A 20,318-nucleotide genomic window follows, 5' to 3' on the forward strand; every position below is an offset into this window, starting at 1 on the left:
GGAGGGGGTTGGCCAGGCTGTGCTCAGTGTGTGTGGCAGTGGTTCTAGGAGGAGGCTATGGCAAGCAGAGCTGCAGCCACCTCAAAATTCAACTTAAGACCCCCAACCCCCCGCCCAGAGCGGCCACCACCCACCAAATAGAGCTCAGGACTGCCCCAGAAGCCAGCCTGCTGTGGCAGTCTGCCCTGCCTCACACAGATACAGGGGCATGTGACCCCTGTGCCCTCCAGGGCACATGCAGTGACGGGAGCCACCCCTTCCTGCACATCCCCCAGACAAGCTACAGCTCCATCCCGCACCCCACCCCAACAGGGGAGCGCCCCTGCTCCACTCCTTCCAACCCCATGGCCCTTTCCTCTCCCACCACAGACTCTCCTGCTGCGGAGGCATGAGTGAGCAGTCAGCCCCCCACCAAAAAGTTTCTTCTTCTGTCTATGGGCCCAATCACTTTGTTTTGTTTCATTTTATTGAAGCCAGAGCCTGCCCATGGCCTGGGGAGAAGATTCCAACAGCCCTGATCCTTCCCTCCATGGTGGCAGTGCCCCCTGGGGCCACCCAGGTGGGCTACTAGCAGGCCAGGTGCTACCCCAGCTCGGAGGCAGCACCCAGTCCAATCCAACTCCTCCCCGACCCCAAGCTGGGGTAGCACCCAGCCCATTAGCAGCCCTCCCAGGGGGCACCACCACTGTGGCGGGAAGGACTGGGACCCCCCCACAGCTCATGGTCTGCTCGGCCTACTGGCAGCTCACCCCCAGCCACAGGACAGGGGCAGGCAGACTCCACCAAAAAACCCCCCCAAAAAAACACTGGGCCCCTCACTACTTCTGCCTTCAGCAGATGCCTGTGACTGGCAGGATGCCTGGGGCCACACGGCAATGGGCTAGCTTGGCTCTGGGGCAGCATGGGAAGGTGGCAGGAGGGTGGCTGGGTTTGCTGGTGATGGGCACAATGCATGGGGTGCTGGAAGCCTGGGCAGGCTGCTAGCTGGCTGGGTGGTACCTCAGCTCAGAGGCACCCAATCCAATGCTTCCCCAAGCCTGCCCAGGCTTCCAACACCTCATGTACCATTCCCACTGCTTTCTCCAGCCACCAGCACACCCAGCGTGCCCCTGGGTCAGTGCAGGGAGCCAGCAGGAGGGTGGCTGGGTTTGCTGATGGCCAGAGAATGTGGTAGGGATGGTGCATGGGGTGCTGAAAGCCCAGGCATGCTCAGGGAAGTATTGGATCAGGCACTTCTGAGCAGGGGCAGCATCCAGCCAGCCTAAGCTTCCAGCCCTTCATGCACCATCCCTGTCACCCACTCTGGCCACCAGCAAACCCAGCCACCCTCCTGCTATCTTCCCACACTTCCCCAGGGCAGGCCAGTCCATTCCCAGCAGGCCTCAGGCATCCAGCCAGCCACAGGAGCTTGCTGAAGGCAGGAGCAGTGAGGAGCCTGTGGCTGGGAAGCGAGCTGACAGCTGCATCATTGCTATTTGCAACATGGCAAACACTACATTAGGATGTAGTTTAGTCTGCATGACACAAATTTATTTAAAACCATCAAAACTCTTCAAACACCCTAACGCACATTAAGGCATCAGAAAAAAAAACACGTGCCCTTTCACTAATGCACATTAAAATAGGCTAATGTGCACTTTTCTTGTACTTCAAAATGGAGTGTTCTTATACATGCTCTAGGGCTAATGGGGGAGGGACCTTTAGTTGGAGCTACTCCAAGAGCAATATCTTGTGTATCAGCATCCCTGTGCTTCAAACTGGTGGCAGGGACGCTTTTATTAAAGCACATTTGATAAGCTTTAGTTAAAGTGTCCCCACGACCATTTTCAAGCATGGGAACACTGATACACAAGACACAGAGGCTGGCTGGAGCGCACTAATTAGCACACTCCAGCAGACTCAAATGCTACCTAGAGGTACTAGATTTAGTGCACATTACCTAAAGTGCATTAATGAATGTGTAGACATGCTCACAGAGAACAGACATTCAGTTTCAATTTCTTAAGGATTCTGGCTGAAAGCCATGGTCCCAAAAACAACATAACAGACATACAACCATAATATAAATTTAAACAAAAATAACAGAAATGCAAATATAATAATAAAATTGGGCCAACCATTCTAAAAGTATTATTCCTATTCCTAGAATTAAAATAATCAAGTACAAATATGGTAATAAATCAGATCATGAATCTATAAAAATGTGCATAGGTCCACAATTAACACAGTAAAAACAAAGTGATAAAGTATATTGGTCATAACAACAGTAAAGGATGTTTAACTCTGATCACTTCAGCCTTGTAAGCAAAAATTGCAAGACAGTTTACTAAATATGAATCTGTTTGCTGGAGAAGCCATATTCATTTCTCTCTCTTTGAGAAGTATGTCAATTGTTGCAAAAACAATGATAAATAGTTTCTCCTACATTGTTATATAGAGGAGAGTCTAAGACATTATGAATAGTATGTTCCAAAACTCCTAGACAGACTGGGCAACATCTTTTAGCCCTTGGAATGGGAAGTCTACGTCCAGCCAAAACAGCTGTGGGCATCCGTTCGGTCCCAAGTCTAGTCAAAGAAGTTTGCCATTTATTGCTGAGATCCACCTGTAAGTACCTTTCTCCCCTCCCCCACAATCTAATTTCCAAAGAATATATAGAGGGGCGATGCAAGTCGTCCTGGCTACTGTAAAATCATTCTGCCTGGCAATCTCAGAGAGCAGACATTAAATACCAAAAGAATGGCAAACTTGAAAGACGCATTCACTATGTGTAATTCAAAATACTGACACCAGAAAGAAATCTAAGTTGCTCAGACACCCTGGGCATATCTACATATCAGGTGTGGCTGGTGAATTCAGACTGGTGGGGTGGTGGAGCGTCCCACAGGAGTTGGGCGGGGGCGCTGTGGAACATCCCACGGGGGTGGGGTTTGCAGCCAGCTGGGCACTCCAGCTGGTAGCAGGGAGGCTGCAAACACCCCCACTCCCAGCTGGCTGCAACCCCCCCCAACCCCACCCTGCCACACTCCCAGCCAGCTGCAAACACTCCCCCTCCACCATTCCTGTGGGGCGTTCCACTGCCCCACCAGTCTGAGTTCACCAACTGCACATGCTATTAATGAGAAGCAATAAAGTCTGGAGCTTAATTGCTCTGGAGTTTTTTGCTCCCAGGCACACCATTTGAGTGTGTGCCCAGTACCACAGCACGTTGACCTGTGTCTGAGAAGCCCTGACTGGCAGAGGGCCCCAGGGGTCAGCCTCGCAGCCTGGTACTACTGTGCACTGTCTCAGAGTGCTGCAGAGGGACTGGCTGGGGCATGAGGGTGCTGCAGTGTGGGGCTAACTGGCAGGCAGGCCCTGCACTAATGCACCCTTGCGCCTCTGCCAGCTGGGGCAGCACCTACACATGCACTGCTTTGGAGCAAAAAAAAAAACCAAAAAAAAAAAACTCTACAGCGGAGATAGTACTTGTATTTAAAAGTACCATCCTGCTGTGGAGTTTATTAGTTTATTCAAGCCTAATAGGGGCTCAGGTGTAGACATGTGACATTTACTGTAAAGCTAATTAGTCTACTGCACAGTAAATGTCTCATGTAGACGTGCCACCTGTCAAGTTATAAACCAGTTTTTAATCTATGGATGGGGTTATCAATTGGTATAGCATGTAGATCAAAAGTATTGTCATCAGCACCATATAAAGTTAACTTGTAAATCCATTATTCCCTGTCCACTGTTGTTGCATTTAAGCCTGCACCAGTTCTGTAAACATTACAAAAAGTTAAGATGGATGTTTCTCAGTCAACATTTAAATGCCTTTGAAAGGCTGCAATAAAAACTCAGCTAAAGTAGTGAGAACAACTGAATTTAACTATGTAGAACAAAATGAATACAACTATAATGAATAATATCTTCCTGAGGTTCCCGCAACTCTTTTATGCTCTACAGTACACACTCCAAAAATCTCTCATTCTTAAGCCAAAGTGTTATTCTAAGAGGAAAGATAAAAAAGAAAGTGTTTCTTACTCAAACATTTTTTTCTATTTTTTTGAATAGAAGAAGGTGGTTTATAGGCTTCCTGATTTAAACTTGAATCATGACCCACTTGTTCTCAAGTAGGTCACTCTGTGGTATGCTGAATTAAATAAACAAAAGCCAGGCCAAAAGGTAGATGGAGCTAAAAGGAAGTGGCTTTTTAAAATCTTCTATTTCTGCTGTATTAGTCATGAGTATAGTGAGCCTTTTTGCTAGGGAGTTTCTAGCAACCTTCTTGATCTGCATGTTCTGCCCTTTCAAGTACATAAGACTCAGACACATTGCTAAATGTTACTTTCCTAGTTTTGTCTGGTCAATGAAAATAGCTACAAGTAACTTTTTCCAAAGTGGCTTAAAAAAAAAGGTCACTCAATAAATAAGATCATCTACTTACTATTTCCTAAACCTCCCCCTCCCCATGTTTTCTTCAGCCTCAGAAGCCCTTTTCATTTCTGTTTTGTAAATCATGGCTCTAATCTTTGAAGTATGTAGCTATATACTATCATTGTTGTATTTACTATGTAGTACACCTTAAGATTTCCAGGAGTCTGTTGCATGCATACACTGCTGCCATTTTAACAGACATAATTAATAGCAAGTTACATAGGACCATTTTGATTAATATTATATGGACATTTAGATTTTATTAAATACTAATATTACTATATTAGCTTGAATCTAAGATGACCCTGAATTTAAGAGAACCCCACTACAGGGATTTGGGTGCGGAGCTAAAGGGTCTAGGGGAACAGGTGGTGTTTTCTTTGATCCTCCCAGTCTCAGGCTATGGGCTGAGGAGGAAGAGGAGGATCCAGGTAGTCAACAAAAGACTGCGGTGCTGGTGGCATCAGGAAGGCTTTGGCTTCCATGACCACAGCCCGCTCTTTGGGGAGAGAGGCAGCGAGCTGTTGAGAAGGGACAGCCTCCACCTCTCGCCATTGGGGAGGAGGCTCTTCTCAGCTAGACTGGCTGACCTGCTCCACCAGGCTTTAAACTAAGCCCACCGGGGAATGGGGGGACTACTGCCACTGCTGGCCCACTGAGTGGCCCTTGCAAAGCCAGCGGGCCAAGGCACATAAGGAATCCCACCCGAGCCCCAGCCCTGGAACAAAATGTAGGCAAGGCAAGGGCCCCTAAGGGGACACTTGTGTGTCTATACACAAATGCCAGGAGCCTGGGGAATAAACAGGAGGAATTTGTTCTCCTGCCAAATGCAAATAACTACAATGTCATTGGGATAATGGAGACCTGGGGGGACTCCACCTATGACTGGACCATGGGTATAGATGGCTATACCCTGTACAGGAGGGACTGAGTGGATAAAAGGGGTGGGGGCATAGCTGTCTATATCAAGGAAAGCTACACGTCTCTGCAAGCCAACATTGGCACCCACAGTGGATGACTTGAGACCCTCTGGGTTAAAATCCATGGGGAACACAGCACAGGGGATACTATGGTGAGGGTCTACTACAGACCCCCTTCCCAGAGTCAAGAGCTTGACCAGGAGTTCACCAGAGAATTGGCTGAGGCCTCACAATCCCAGTGTATGGTTGTCATGGGAGACTTTAACTATCCAGACATCTCATGGGAGGAGCGCTTGGCCAAATCTAAGCAGTTGCAAAGTTTTTTCTCATGTGTGGATGACCTCTATCTGACACAGGAAGTCTACGGGCCAACAAGAGGTAAAGCACTGCTCAACCTTGTACTGGCAACTGGGGATGACCTAATCAGCAACCTAACAATCGAAGGGAAGCTGGGTGACAGTGATCATGAACTGATCACCTTCGCCATCTGCCATAAAGCTGGCAAGCCAGTCAGTAATACAGAAGTCCTCCACTTCAGGAAAGCTGACTTTGACAAGCTAAGGAGGCTTGTCAGTGAGCCCCTAAAGGGCCACAACCCAAAGGGGAGGGGAGTTCAGGATGAGTGGTTGCTCCTCAAGGGAGCAATCCTGGATGCGCAAGCAAAGTCCATCCTGTCTCGGAGGAAAGACAGCAAAAGGGCACAGCAGCCTCCTTGGCTTTCCAGGGAACTGGCAGAACTCCTGTGTCCTAAAAGGAAGACCTACAAAGGATGGAAGACTGGAACCACCACCAAGGGGGAATACTCTGCTTTAGTCCAGACTTGCAGAGAGCAAATCAGGAAAGCCAAGGCTGCGATGGAACTCCAGCTAGCTACAAATATCAAAGAAAATAAAAAGTCCTTTTTTAGATATGTGGGGAGCCGGAGGAAAAGCAAGAGCAACATTGGACCCCTGCTAAACCAGATGGGGCAACTGACAACTGATGCACCGGAAAAAAAGAACTTGCTAAATGGGTACTTTGCGTCAGTTTTTCACTAGTTCCATGGGATGGCCCTGCCCACTATGGGTCAGAGAGGCCCGAGTGAGGGAGATTCCTTGCCCTTCATCAAAGCTGGCCTCCTGAAGGAACACCTCAACAGGCTGGATACCTTCAAGTCAGCCGGTCCTGATGGGTTACACCCAAGGGTACTCAGGGAGCTGGCGAGCATCACAGCTCAGCCCCTGTCACAGATCTTTGAGAGCTCTTGGCGCTCTGATGAAGTGCTTGAAGATTGGAATAAGGCCAATGTGGTGCCTATCTTCAAGAAAGGGAGGAAAGTAGATCCGGCAAACTATGGGCCTGACCTCTATCCTGGGGAAGGTCTTGGAAAAGGTTATCAAGGAGGCCATCCTTAACAGACTAGCTAAAGGCAATATCCTGAGGGATAGCCATCATGGGTTTGTTGTGGGTAGGTCTTGCTTGACCAATCTTATTTCCTTTTATGACCAGGTAATTTATCACCTGGACAAGGGGGAAGAGATCGACGTCGTATACCTCGACTTTAAAAAAGCCTTTGATCTGGTATCCCACAATCACCTCTCGACTAAACTGGCTAACTGCAGCCTCGACGTCACCATGTTCTGCTGGCTGGGGAACTGGCTCCGCAGTAGGACTCAGAGGGGGTGGTCAATGGGAGCCAATTGCCTTGGTGCCCTATGACCAGTGGGGTCCCACAAGGCTCTCTCCTAGGGCCCATACTGTTTAACATCTTCATCTATGGTGTGGACATTGGTGTCAGAAGCGGACAGACCAAGTTCACCAATGACACCAAACTTTGGGGTAAAGCATCCACACCTGAGGATAGTAGGGTGATCCAGGCAGATCTGGACAGACTCATGAAATGGGCGGACAAGAACCTGATGGCGTGCAAGGTTCTCCAGCTTGGGAGGAAAAACCTGCACCATGCTTATAGGTTATGCTGGTTAGCACTACAGATGAAAAGGACTTGGGGGTCACGGTTGACCACAAGATAAACATGAGCCTTCAGTGTGATGCTGTGGCTAGTAAAGTGAGCAAAATGCTGTCTTGCATCCATAGGTGCTTCTCAAGCAGATCCCAGGACATCATTCTCCCGCTGTACTCAGCCTTGGTGAGGCCACAGCTGGAGTACTGCATCCAGTTTTGGGATCCACAATTCAAAATGGATGTGGAGAAACTTGAGAGAGTGCAGAGGAGAGCCATGCACATGATCAGAGGTCAGGAAGCAGACCTTATGATTAGAGGCTGAGAGCAATGGGGCTGTTCACCAGAGCCCCCCAAGGGATGACAAGATCGAATGGTCACAAACTCCACTGTGCCCGGTTCAGGCTGGACATAAGAAAGAACTTCTTTGCTGTCCAGGCCCCCAAGGTTTGGAACAGACTACTTCTGGAGGTGGTTCAAAACACCCACTTTGAACGCCTTCAAGACACATTTGGATGCTTATCTTGCTGAGATTCTATGACCCCAGCTGACTTCCTGCCCCTGGGGCAGGGGGCTGAACTCCATGATCCTCCGGGGTCCCTTCCAGTCCAAATGTCTATGAAATTACTATTTTGTTAGATGCTTGCCTGGCCCATATTCAAAATGTGTTTTAATTTTAATCAGCCTTTGTCCAGAATCTCCTTATTGGAGGGTCCTCTTCAATTCTTCTTCTCTACCCATGTCAAAGGGAAAGTAGTGGTAGAGGAAAACAGGCAATCTCCCTCACCACCTTTACCCCCATGTCCCTTGTCCCCCTGACAGCCATCTTCCCCCATGGCTGTCCCCCTGCCACCTTCTCCCTCAGGGCCTTTCCCCCTGTCACTTGTCCCTCTCTGGTGTATGCCATGCCCCCTTACCTTTGCCATGGTTCCAGCTCGGGCTCTGAGCACTTGCCTGGGCCAGGCGGTAGCGGCAGCTCCAGCCTCTAGCCCTGGCTGGGTTCTGACACGGAAACTGATAACTTTCTCTCAATTTTAGCACATGCACATAACCTTCTCTACCAACACCACTTCACTTAACTGGCTGACCAGTCAATTCATAGAGATCATTATCCAACCAGGTGCTGTTAGAAACAGCGAGAGTGTTTCTGTAGGTCACTTGGATATTTCTAACAGCGTCCAATTTATCTGAATAGCTAAAAAACCTACTTAGTCACACTTGAAGAGTGTTTGTGTTAATACTTGATGAGCTCTTTATCTATTTAAGGATTCTTCATAGTTTGTTATCTGGTATCTTCAGGATTGGAAGTATGCTGGCTCATTTCTATTGTCCAAAACTAAATTAGGAGACAGATTTTTAGATAAGATCATACTGTACATCTCCCAAGTGCTTATGCTGCATTAACTAATTTCTTCCTTTTTGCAGAGGTCTTTGGTCAGTGTCCTATTATTAATCAAAATCTACAAGTATCTTCCCATATAATCCCACTCACAGAAGGAACACAGAGGAACTTCTTCACATACAGGAACTTCACTCACAAGTTTGTTTATATTTTTTCCTGTGCAGTCAAGATAGCTAGAAAGCAGCTTTTTAAAAACACAAGCTGAGATTCTCATGCAATCATAAAGATACCAGAAGCTGTAACTTTAAAACAAACAAACAAAACCAAAAAAAAACAAAAAACCCAATAAATGAGATTAGTAATCAAAAGAGTTGTTAAGTTCCAAACAGGTCATAGAAGTTTTTCAGAATTGAAGCATAGGCCTTCTATCCCAACAGAGATACAGTGTCATGAACCTATAGGACAGAGTCAGAGTCAGCACCATCTACCTACCAACCTAAAATCCAGAGTCAGAAGCCATAATCAACACTATACTGAGAGGTCCAAGGCAAGGGAAACAAGCAAAAGACAAAAACTAGGGTATAGGTCAGAAACCAGAGACAGAAACCAGCATCTGACCAGGGTTAGTAGCCAGAGGTCAAAAGCCAGTGCAAGAAATAGGGGGAATCAGAGCAGGAGTTGGGAGCTAAACAGAAACCAGAATGTGAGCAGGGATACAAGGCTCAGAGACAGGCATAGGCCAAAGCACAGCTGCAGGCCAGGGAAGCAGTGAACCACCAAGATGGTTCTTAAGAGTACTGGGTTCATATCCTGTAGTCTGTGGGGGCAAATCAAGCACAGCTGAACCTAGAGGGTCTCAAGCTTAGTGCAGACCCTTACTCCTAGTATAAGCTACTAAAGATGGTTTCAACTAATACCAGCTCTTAGCCTGCACAGCAGAATATAGACTATAGGCAACATGTAGGGGCAGGCAGGGAGAGGGAAACGTGCCCCCCCTGAAATTGGCCCTCACTGGCTGGGGAGTAGGGAGTGCTGGTGGCACTTCTGGTTTTGCCGGCACGCTTCTGCGGTCAGCAGATCAGCCGCTGGTGTCCTCCAGAGTCAGGAGGCATCAGTCACCTGCCATCTAGACTAAGGGCCTATCCAGGTTCCAGAAGCTTAAAAGTAGACAAGAAGTGAACACCCAGAGGATGCATGTGAGACATCCACCTGAGAATAAAAATGTGTTTTATTCTACCAAGCAAGAAATGAAAAGTTGGGCATACAACTGTACCAGTTTAGACAGAATGAACATGCCTAATGGAGAACTAGTAAAAGAAAAGTAGGAAATTCTTATACTTCTTTATGTGAATGTTAGTTCTCAGGAGTTAGCCTGGTTAAGAGCAAAAGGTCTTCTGTGCATGAAATGGGTATACACAAGCTGTATTTTAACTCTCTGCTGCAGGGACCACCTTTATAGTTTCATAGTTTCTAGGGTCAGAAGGGACCTGTGTAGATCATCTAGTCCAACCCCCTGCCATGGCAGGAAAGAGTACCCGGGTCAAACAACCCCAGCAAGGTGTTCGTCTAGCCTCCTCTTAAAGACCCCCAGGGTAGGAGCCAGCACCACTTCTCTTGGAAGCTGGTTCCAGACCCTAGCGGCCCTGACTGTGAAGTAGCGCCTCCTGATATCTAACCTAAACCTACCCTCTGCCAGCTTGTGACCGTTATTCCTGGTCACTCCTGGCGGTGCTCGGGGGAACAGGGACTCCCCCAATACCTGCTGATCCCCCCTGACCAGTTCATAACAGGCCACTAGATCCCCCCTCAGCCTTCTCTTGTGGAGGCTGAACAGGTTCAGGTCCCGTAGCCTCTCCTCATAGGCCTGCCCTGCTCCATAGTGATGGAGGGTGTCCTCCATGTCTGTGTTTACTCATTGTCAGCTGACAGTGCCAACATGTAAAAAAAATTCGATGTGCTTTCCCTATTCCTGAACTGCTTTGTGTGCACATTATTTTCCTAGGGTAAGAGATAAAGAAACTTCCTTTGTTCTCAAAAGCATGCTGAGAACAAGTTCTTGTATGGAATAACTAGAAAGCACCTACTCTTCTGGGGATTTCTGTGCTATAATATTCACTCCCTGGAGCAACAGTGTAACTAAGACTATGTATTATGTTTTCAGTTATGGCTTCCTAGCCCTAAACAGTAAAGTTCCAGAGCAAAAGAACAGTTATCTGAATGCCTATGGGCAAAAATCTGTTTTATTTTCAGAGGTATAAAATGAATTTGAATAAGTAAGTTGTGGGTGCTAGAAGAATGTTTCACCATCATATTAAGTCTCCACTTTTTCCTTCGGTCACATGTGTTCTATAAATACAAAAAACACTCCAAGTTTCACCCATTGTCTTTATACTAAGTATCCCTGTTGGGTGATGTAATTTTTGAGCGATACTAGAAATTAAAGATTTTTTTTTGTCTAAACAAAAGAGAATGAAGAAACAAAATAGAATATCTGGTTTTATTTAAGCTGATGTTCATAAACAATACACTGTGCACTGAATCCAATAGGGCACACAGTACCCAACCTGTTGTACATTGTATTTGACTATACACAGTAATGAAAGTGATAGCAAACAAAAGCAACTTACAGAATGCTCAATTCAAGCAAATAAATGATGCAATATGAATCAAATGCAAGTAATTAAATGGTCCCAAAAAAGCCAGGAATAGGTGTAGAGTCAGCACACAACAGTGTACAAGAGAATATCCTAACCTAGTGTAGGTTCTGCAGATCACCTCTGTGTGTTTAGTTCCAGTTTCAGAAACCATCTTAATTTGACATCTTCTTGAGCCTTTTGCTTTAAAAAAAACAAAAACAAACCATGGATGAGCATCAGTACCCTCTTCAGTATCAAATTCATTGCTGGTATAAGCAGGTGCAGCTCCATGGAGCTCAGTAGCATTGTATCAAGTCATATCAGCAATAAATTTGTCTAATTATCTGAAATTTCCCTTCCCCTCCCCACACCAATTTCAGCCTATGTCATTACCCTATATGGGGTGAGGGACAAATGGAACATCCACCCCATCTTCCCACAGAGGAACTCTGAAACAAACATGCTTCCAATACCCTCTTCTCTCCAGGAGAAAAATAGAAGAAAATTGCACATTTTCAAAAGCACAGAGTCAGCATCTGCTTTGTGCATTCTACGTAAGAGCTTAGGTCATGCAGTATGTGTGGATAGGAGACATGAGCTTTCATAGGCAACAACTATGATGCAACTCAAACCAACCTCTTACATGACTTCCAGCTAACATAGCCAGCTAACATAACATCCTCTGTCTGTGGATACTTATTCATGCTTAAGTTTGGGCAGGCTGTTGGATTTGAAAGCCTTCCTACCTCAGTAAGAGAAGAAGTTTCTTCACCCACTTGGCTTTTGGGTTTGTGCATGCTCTTATCCCACTCTTTGTGTGAAAACTGGAAGGAAAAAAAGATGAGAAAAAAATCACTAGGAGAGCACTTTTTTTTTTAAACACCTAGAAAGTTACATTTAACACAACAATAATGCAATAGAACAAAAAGGGTTATTTATGGCAGCTCCACACAAAAAGCATAATTTTATATTTAATAGTGAAAGAACAGCTCAAAATAAGAATTATGATTTCTCAAACATTCACTCTCCAGGGATACAATCTGCCTTATGTTACCAACAGACAGTGTTTTTGCCATTTCTTGGATCTTCCAGTAATGTTTAGCACTACAAAACACTCATACTTTAGTATACAGGTACTGGGTGTATTTACATATGCGGCATCTATATGTGCACCCAGAATCACAGCTATTTGCACCAGGGCAGAACAGATCCCAGCTAGCTGGGCTGACTGGGCACAATTTACATCTCTGGTCAGTGTCTACACATGCATTTCAGCACAGTAAAGTGCTCAATCTTAAGATAGTACTGTCCAACAGTACAATCTTAGGGTGGAGTTAATTAGTTTACTGTGACCCAATACCAGTGCATGTGTAGATGGTGTCAATTTACTGTGGAGTAGACTAAATAGCTCCTTAGAAAAGCACGTGAGTAGGTACACCAACTGTGAGAGAGCTAGTTAAGAGTCTTTCCCTAATTTTTGTGCTATAGAAAGAGCTTTAATATCAACACTAAAGGAATTGTATAGATTATAGTTTGTGTAAAGAAACACATTTCTCTGACTGCTTCTACCAGCTTAAAGATAGTTATATCATGGCAAAAAATATGTATCTGTATCAGTCTTTCTTCTGGTAACTTACATGATAGCATTAACATCACAGACTTCATTTGATGATTGTTGTGTATAACCAGTTATGGCCCAAAGAGGCAGTGCAGCACGTGTGTAGGAAAGGCAGCAATCTTGGTTGCTTTGTGCTAGAACAGACAAAAATAGTTCTCAGAAAAGCACTCTAATTCTGCATGTGGGAAACAGTTTCAGACAAAGACCTCAAACTAAGACTGTTACAGTCTTCTACTCATGAAAGTAAATCAGAACTGGAGCATTTAGAGTGTTCTTTGAGAGGATCATTAGGGGAAAAAAGTAACAAAAGCAAAAATAGCACCAGATATACCCACAGCTTTCAACTACTGTGCTGGTGTTACCAGCAATGACTAGAATTAATTAAACACAAAAACTAGTCAGTATCCTCCCCTCTTCTTCCCCAAATGATGCACAGAATGGGACTGAGAACTTCCCTAGAAAGTTTGCAAAAAATCATTGTCTAGTCTATGGAGCAAAAGGTTTCTCTGGCTCTTCAAGAAAAATACATTTGTTACAAAATAAAAGTAAAGAGGAAGAGGAAGCCAACTTTGCACAACCATGTAGTGTTTGAAGAAACCTGCTCCTACTTTCATGAGGTCAAATCAACAGAATTGCTAGGAACCAGAGGGATATTTGAGGCCACATGCATGGAGGAACCAAAAACAAAGATTACTCACCCTCAGCAGTCCAGAAAAGGAACAGCAGCCCCACCAAAACAAACAAGACCAAGGTCTTGCTGTTGAAGCTTGCCATTTTTAGATCAACAGTCAAGTTTGCTAGAAACTTCACTTGATGTACGTCAGAAAGTCTGCTGCAGCAATTTGATCGTATTGGCCATGAACAACCTTCTTATAAAGCAACAGCTATGACCCAAGGAACTCTCAAATGCGTGTGCTCTGCTTATTTTCCACTGGGTATTTCCCTTAGCAATTCATTAACCCAATTAATGGATGTTGACATAGGCACCAACTCTGGGAAATTTTTTTTGCTAATAAGTATAGAAAGCAAATTAAGCTAAAACGACATAGATAGAAAACCCCTGTGAGTCATGTTCTTGTGGGCAAAGCACCTGAATACTGAGGAGATGGGACTATAGGTGACACGAGGTGGAGAGCTCTAAAGAACCTGCTCAGAGAGCAAGTTTGCTTTGTTTCACAAACCTGGTATTTGACCAGAAGCTCTTGCTTCTCTTTCTCCTTTATACTGCTCATTCCCACCCTCCCCTCTGAGTTCCTTTAACTGGCCTCTCACATAAAGATTGTGCTTTTGATCCTCAGCTTTGCAACCCTTTGTGACTCCTTCTCCATAACACCTCTATTGTCATCATTTCTCTCCAACCGCCTTATCTTTCTCCTACCCCTTCCTCCCAATGGGCCTGCCATTCTCCATCTCACTCTGGCCCTTGTGCCTTTATCCTTGCCTGTTCTTATGTTGGGTGCCCGATGAAAGAATTCCAGATATTCTCCCTTTCTTTATTCTATTCCTTCCAAAAATCCATTTCTCCCACAACTACTCAAAAGGATCTCCCAAGCCTTCTGGATCCATAAAAATGGCTAGTGACACAAATGTTTGCATCTCTGCTGTCTGAACAGTGAGCTCCTGGGCCAGGAACTCCATTTTAGGCATTTGTATTATATTTACAGGATTCCTTTGTTTGCCTCGTACCAATTAGCAGGTCTTGGAACTCTACAGGAAGCTTGCTGGTTAATTCTTCTCGCTCTATATGGAGACTGTGACTTGTTAAGCTACATCCTGAAAGGAAGAGGGGGTAGAATCAGCTAGGAGGAGCCTTTGGGCACATCCAGATGAGCCCGCACATGCCTCTTGCACTATGTCAAACACCTATTATATATTTTTTGTTCATTTGTTTTAAATTGTAGAGGAACATGGATTTTGGGGTGTTTTACAGAGTGACTTTGGGATTTCTTTTGTTAGGGATTTCTCAGTTTTCAAATAGGGAGCACCAGAATTCCTGCTAGGGAGGCCAGTTGCAGGACCCTGCCTGCTCAGAGCTGGTACCTTGGACCCATCTGGCTGTGGCCAACCTCCTGGCCAATTGGGGCCAGGAGGACATGCTTTGACAGTTCAAAGCAGGCTACCACACCCAGAACATCTTCTGGGTGATAGCTGCCCAGATGGCCGGGCAGGGGGCACACTTAGCATTAGGGCAGCACAAAGGCTACAGTCCACTGCCAGCTGGCTGTGTAGTCCCCATCTGGGTCTGGCTGGTGCACAGCAGGTCACAGCCAGGCAGCAGTCCCCACTACCAGACTGCTGCAGTGGGTAAAGTGTGCAGGAAACTCCAGCAGTCCAGCTGGCCCAAGGCGTAGTGTCCCCAGGTACCAATTGGCTGGGTCCCAAAAGCTCCTGAAAGCTAGTAGCCCTGAGCTACTTGACAGGGCAGCTTTTTGTGCTGATGGGGCCAGGACAGGGCGGCTGGAGACAGCATAAGTGCTGGCCCAGGGCTCTAGCTCCCCCTGGATGCAATCCAGGACAAGCCAGGAAGGATTATTTTGCCCAAGCGGCACAATTTGCCTCACACCAAAGTGCATATAAGGGCACATGCTCCAAGGCAAAAATCCCTAGCTCAAATTTGCACCATTTCTATTGGAGCTTCTGCAAGCGCACATGCCTGCATGTGTGGACACACCATTTATCTCTGTTCACATAAAATGTCCCTGAAACGAGCTGTATCATACAGCTGTCAGTTCCAGCTACTGGGGGTAACTGGCAGACAGAACAACGATGCGACACTTTAGCTTATTCCAGAGACAAGGCCAGCTGGATCAGGACCACCAAAAGTGGCACCTTTGGACTTTCCTACGTGCACTGTAATGGGGTTCCACTCCAGAGGTGGCCATGATGCCCCTGGAGCCCCCGCAGCCTTTGCTAATCCCCGTTTCACTCTCTTACCACACCTTGATAGTATTATTGTTTAGAAAAAGGGAGGCTGTCCCAGGACTTCCCAAGCCTGATCTCCGGCTTCTGAGCTCAGGCATCTCTGCTCTTAGCCTTAAGGTCTAATTACATTATTTGACTACCCTTTACACCACATCCATGCCTCACAGAAGTTGGCAATTAATGGCTTCGGTAGGCATTTGGCCCCAACACATCAGCAGGCCACCTCAGGCCTTTATACCCTTGTTGGAGTCTCAGCCTTCCCAGGCTCAGTCCCTTTTCTCTTGCTGGGCCACTGTGCCTGACCTGGTTTCTAGCCCTTGAAGGCCTAATCTGGCTTTGTCCTTGCCCTATCCTAGGCAATACACTTACTGAGCCTGCTTTGGCACCTGGGTACCCCTGGCCCTTGCGTCTGCCTTCTTTGTGCACAGGACACCCTGGCCCTGGCTCCACCCTTCCTGACGCTTGCCCAGCGAGGCTTCAGGCTCTCTTTCTTCCTCTCTGGGCTTTAAACTCTTCTCTGGGCCTAAACTTCTGGCATGCCCTGAATCAGGGCCTTTGGCTGGGCTCTAAACACTGGCATGCCCCTGGTACCTCATTGTAGGTTAAACTACCAATACACCTTTCAAGTGCCCCACTATGGGTTAAACCCCCAGGTATCCCACTGTGACCTCCATTCACTCCCCTTTCAAGCACTCCCAAACTACCTGTTGTAAACTGTAACACACAGAATGAGCGCACACTGGCCGTAACAAACTTAACCTGCTCTAGGCGTAGCAAATGATACCAATAGCTCGCCGTCTGCAGCAAGGCTTCCCCTTACGCCTTACAGGGACTGTGTTCCTCTGTAAGACACCAGCATACAGCTAGCAGTCCTTAGAGCAGCTCTAAAATCAGCCTGGCGTTGCCCTACAGCCTTCCTGGCCTAGAGCTTTTCATCCAGCAACTTGCAGGGCTAGATTACTTGCCTACTTCAGGCCCTGGCTTATATGCTTCAAGCCTGGCTCCCTTCTGGTCAGGCGGCTCCCTAACCACCTGCAGGGGTTCCTCATCAGGGCCTAAAGCCTGGGTGCTGTGGCAACTTAGAACTGCTGCCCTAGCAGCCTCCTGCTGCTGGAGTCACTTTGCCCTTGGTTTGTGTGCTGCCAGGTCTATGATAAGTAGTACTGTAGCAAGGCGGGGGGGGTGAATGGGGCGACTGCCCTGGGCACCGAAGTTAAGGGGCACCAACAGGCACTGCCCAGCCAGGGGAGGGCACAGGATGGAGCCATGAATTGCTCATTTCGTGGGGCGCAAGGACAGGGGGAGGGCAGCTCCTGCCGCTGTGTGCACTCCCAGGCAAGCATGGGAGGGCACATGCCCCCCAGATCTGTGCAAAGTGTGAGGGTGACTGCCACTGCAGGCTTGCCCCAGTGTTGCAAAAAGCGGTTCGTTTCTTTGGAGGCCCGCAAAAATCACAGACACAGAAACATCAGCTGGTACAAAAGGATGTATTCGTTTGCAAACAAGGTCAGAGTGGGGCATTGATGCCCAAATCAGCTTCTGACAAACTAATTGTGTTTGCAAGCGGAATTTATCTTCTCTCTCCTGAGCACGTGTGCAGACACCGGAACTCTTACAGCTACTTCCGTTTCATACAAGCATACATGTAGTTACATCATTACATACATCGCATGTATAGTATAATTAGCTACTTAAGTATGCCGGGCAGAGGGGTAAATATGTAACACCTTATTAAGCATGCCCAGAAACTACAACAGTTTGCCAAAAGTTCATACCCCAAAGCCACAGTCAATTGAATTCCAGCTTCTCCAATCAGCATGAGAAAGGCTAAGGTGGGACCGGGGGAGAAAGGAGCCTTGGGCAGTATTTCTTTCTTATCAGGTGCAAGATGCAAGCTGCGCATTTCTAACACCAGCACCAAACTTCCTTGCTACGGTACTGATAGTAAGTTGTGGTAGCCACTGGTCTCTAGCTGGCTATTCCCTTGCCACCAGCCCAAGCTAGATAGAGATCTGCTCACAAACAAAAGCTGTAACCCTTTACCTGGGTGGGCCTCTCTCCTGCCTGGGCAGCAGGGCTTTGCCATTGCCTGGTCTCTCTACCTGCAGTTTTTCTTCTTAAAGTAAAAGGGGCCTCCAGCTCTATGTTACTTGCATCAAACGGTTTAGTGCAACTAAGGACCTAACTGTTCGTGCCTAATGTTGTGAACCTAACTCCATACTTGAACAGCTGGGTAAACCAAGCACTTTCTTTTCAGAGGTGCCAAATCTCAGGGCAGCTAGCATCTGGAACCAACTTCCAAGGGAAGTTGTGCTCGGTCCTATCCTGGGGGTCTTCAAAAGGAGGCTGGATGAACACCTGGCCAGGATCATTTGACCCCAGTGCTCTTTCCTGCCCAGGGCAAGGGGTCAGACTTGATGATCTGCTCAGGTCCCTTCCAACCCTACCAACGATAAAACTCTGAAACTATGAAATACAGAGTTTCTGTTATTGCACTATTATATGTACTTCAGCAGTACCCAAAGACTCCACTATACTGGAAGATGCTGTACGTACACATATGCATACATAGAAAGATTCCGTCCCTCCCCAGAAACTTTACAATACATCTCTATATAACAAAAACAGTGTTGTTGCTATCAGCATACCCACACTCACTTTTATCAAGCAGCTCTGGCAATGGTATTAGTGAATTTGTGTGGTGGACAGACGGACACTGGTGTGAGCTGTACAAGCTGGTTGGGAATCCTGTATGTGTACTTGGGTTGTTAGCCTGAAGTGAACATACAGGATTCCCAACCAGAAGGCTGAAGTCCATGCCACCATGTCTGCACTGCTGTTGTTACCTCTACTAGTCAGATTAAAGTGAATGTGGGTATTCTTGTAGAGACATACCTTAACTTATTCCACATGAGATTTGAGCTAGAGCTGCAAGAGGTAACCTGCAAAATAATATTTAATATATCCTCTTCTCCACATTTCACAATTCTCCCTCGAGAGAGAGAGGAGGGGGACCTCTCACAACAGGTAAGATGATAGTCACATTACAAGGCATTCATGGAAGATGCTTAGTTTCTACAGTGATGAGATCAGTATAACAACCTACAGAAAACAGAATAGACAATAGGATATTGACAGCCCTGGTATGCATCACTCTGTTGTGTGGAACACACCAAAAATTCTAATTATTTTTCTTAGATCCCCTCCTCCATTAGAATTCAGACATTAATTTAGGGATTAAAAATATATCCAGATGGCCAAGACACCTTTCCATCTACAGTATTGGAAACAGTATTTTAATTATTGTTAAACTGTTTAGCACACTAGATGGGCTCTTATAATTGTTTAATAGCAACATAACAATAAACCACTAAATGTCTGATGCCAACATATAACATGGTTATTACTCATTTATTAACTGGCACATAGGTCTTTTCTAGAAGCAGCTCCTAGCTCAGAACCAGATAGGTCACTTCAGCAAGAACATGTCTGCAAAGATCTCACAGAGACTACTTCTTGGTCAACCCATTACATTCTGAGTTCTCTCATTTACCACCCTACCCAGCTAACAAGCTATGTGGCTGAGCCAGTGAAGATGAAATAAATGTTTCTTAAACTTGCAACTATAGGTAGAAGGTAATTTAGGGGGAGGGGAGGCAAGGGGAGTGGAAGGGAGCATCCTAGACAATGGAACTTCTCTTCTCATGGAAACTAAGTTACATATCTGGTTATGTGTTGCAGGTTTGGAGCCTAGCTGCCTCCTGAAGCAACCTAAAGCAGTTCTCTGAAGAGCAGTTGCTTGGATTAAAACAGGACTAGTTACATAAAGTTTTTGGGTGACAGCTTGGTTGCTTTGGTTTTCAAAGTCTCCCTAGACTCTGTAGCAGTATCCCTACTACAATTTCAATATGCAGAGTTCAATCAACCTCTGTCTGTTCAGAAGATTCTTTGTTTTTCTGAAGATATGGTGGGGTGGCACTTTTGGGTGCCTGTACAGGTGCAGGGAGGCTGCTCTTCTGCACTGTAATTACAGTAGAGCAGACTCAATACATCACTAATTAGCATGCTCCGGCCAGTCTCCATGTCTCATGAATCAGCATCCCCATGTTTCAAAATGGCAGCAGGGACATTTTAACTAAGGCTTATTTGATAAGCTTTTGTTAAAGCGCCCCCACCGCCATTTTGAAGTGTGGGAATGCTGATGCACAAGACACTGCAGGTGCTTTAATTAGAGTGGTTCTCAGAGTTGCTCTAATTAAAGTGTCCCCTCCTATCCCCAGAACATGTGTAAAAACACCCTTGGAGATGAACTTTTTCTGGTAGCATTAGAGCAATGCTAGTTCTTTCTGTATTTTTTGTCTGCTTTCCCCTGAGCAAATATAGAATCTGATAAAGAAGGTGTCTTAATGTAAGGTGTCTCCGGCCCACAGACCACTACCCCATGCTCCTTATTCATGTGGGCACCAATGACACGGCTCGGAGCACCCCCAACCAGGTCATGAGGCGCTACAGGGAGTTGGGAG

General features: G+C 46.2%; 2 protein-coding genes across 2 annotated transcripts in view; both read right to left on the minus strand.

Moving 5' to 3' along the window:
* The window catches only part of DAW1 (dynein assembly factor with WD repeats 1), a 65,642-nt gene extending 57,439 nt beyond the window's left edge, over window positions 1-8,203 (minus strand). Inside the window, exon 1 of the mRNA XM_019532558.1 lies at window positions 8,195-8,203. Coding sequence (XP_019388103.1) covers window positions 8,195-8,203 — 9 coding nt within the window. The remainder of the gene's footprint in view (window positions 1-8,194) is intronic.
* A 2,899-nt stretch (window positions 8,204-11,102) lies between these two features.
* Window positions 11,103-13,732, minus strand: LOC109308611 (C-C motif chemokine 20-like). The gene is made up of 4 exons (XM_019533019.1): window positions 13,572-13,732; window positions 12,893-13,007; window positions 12,002-12,079; window positions 11,103-11,456 (listed from the first exon to the last, which is right to left on the minus strand). The coding sequence occupies exons 1-4, from the start codon at window positions 13,645-13,647 to the stop codon at window positions 11,429-11,431; spliced, it is 297 nt and encodes a 98-aa protein (XP_019388564.1). The 5' UTR covers window positions 13,648-13,732; the 3' UTR covers window positions 11,103-11,428.
* Between the last annotated feature and the right edge of the window lie 6,586 nt (window positions 13,733-20,318).

The sequence above is a fragment of the Crocodylus porosus genome, unplaced genomic scaffold (assembly GCF_001723895.1).
Source record: "Crocodylus porosus isolate Cpor-Errol unplaced genomic scaffold, CroPor_comp1, whole genome shotgun sequence".
In the NCBI taxonomy this organism is placed as follows: domain Eukaryota; kingdom Metazoa; phylum Chordata; order Crocodylia; family Crocodylidae; genus Crocodylus; species Crocodylus porosus.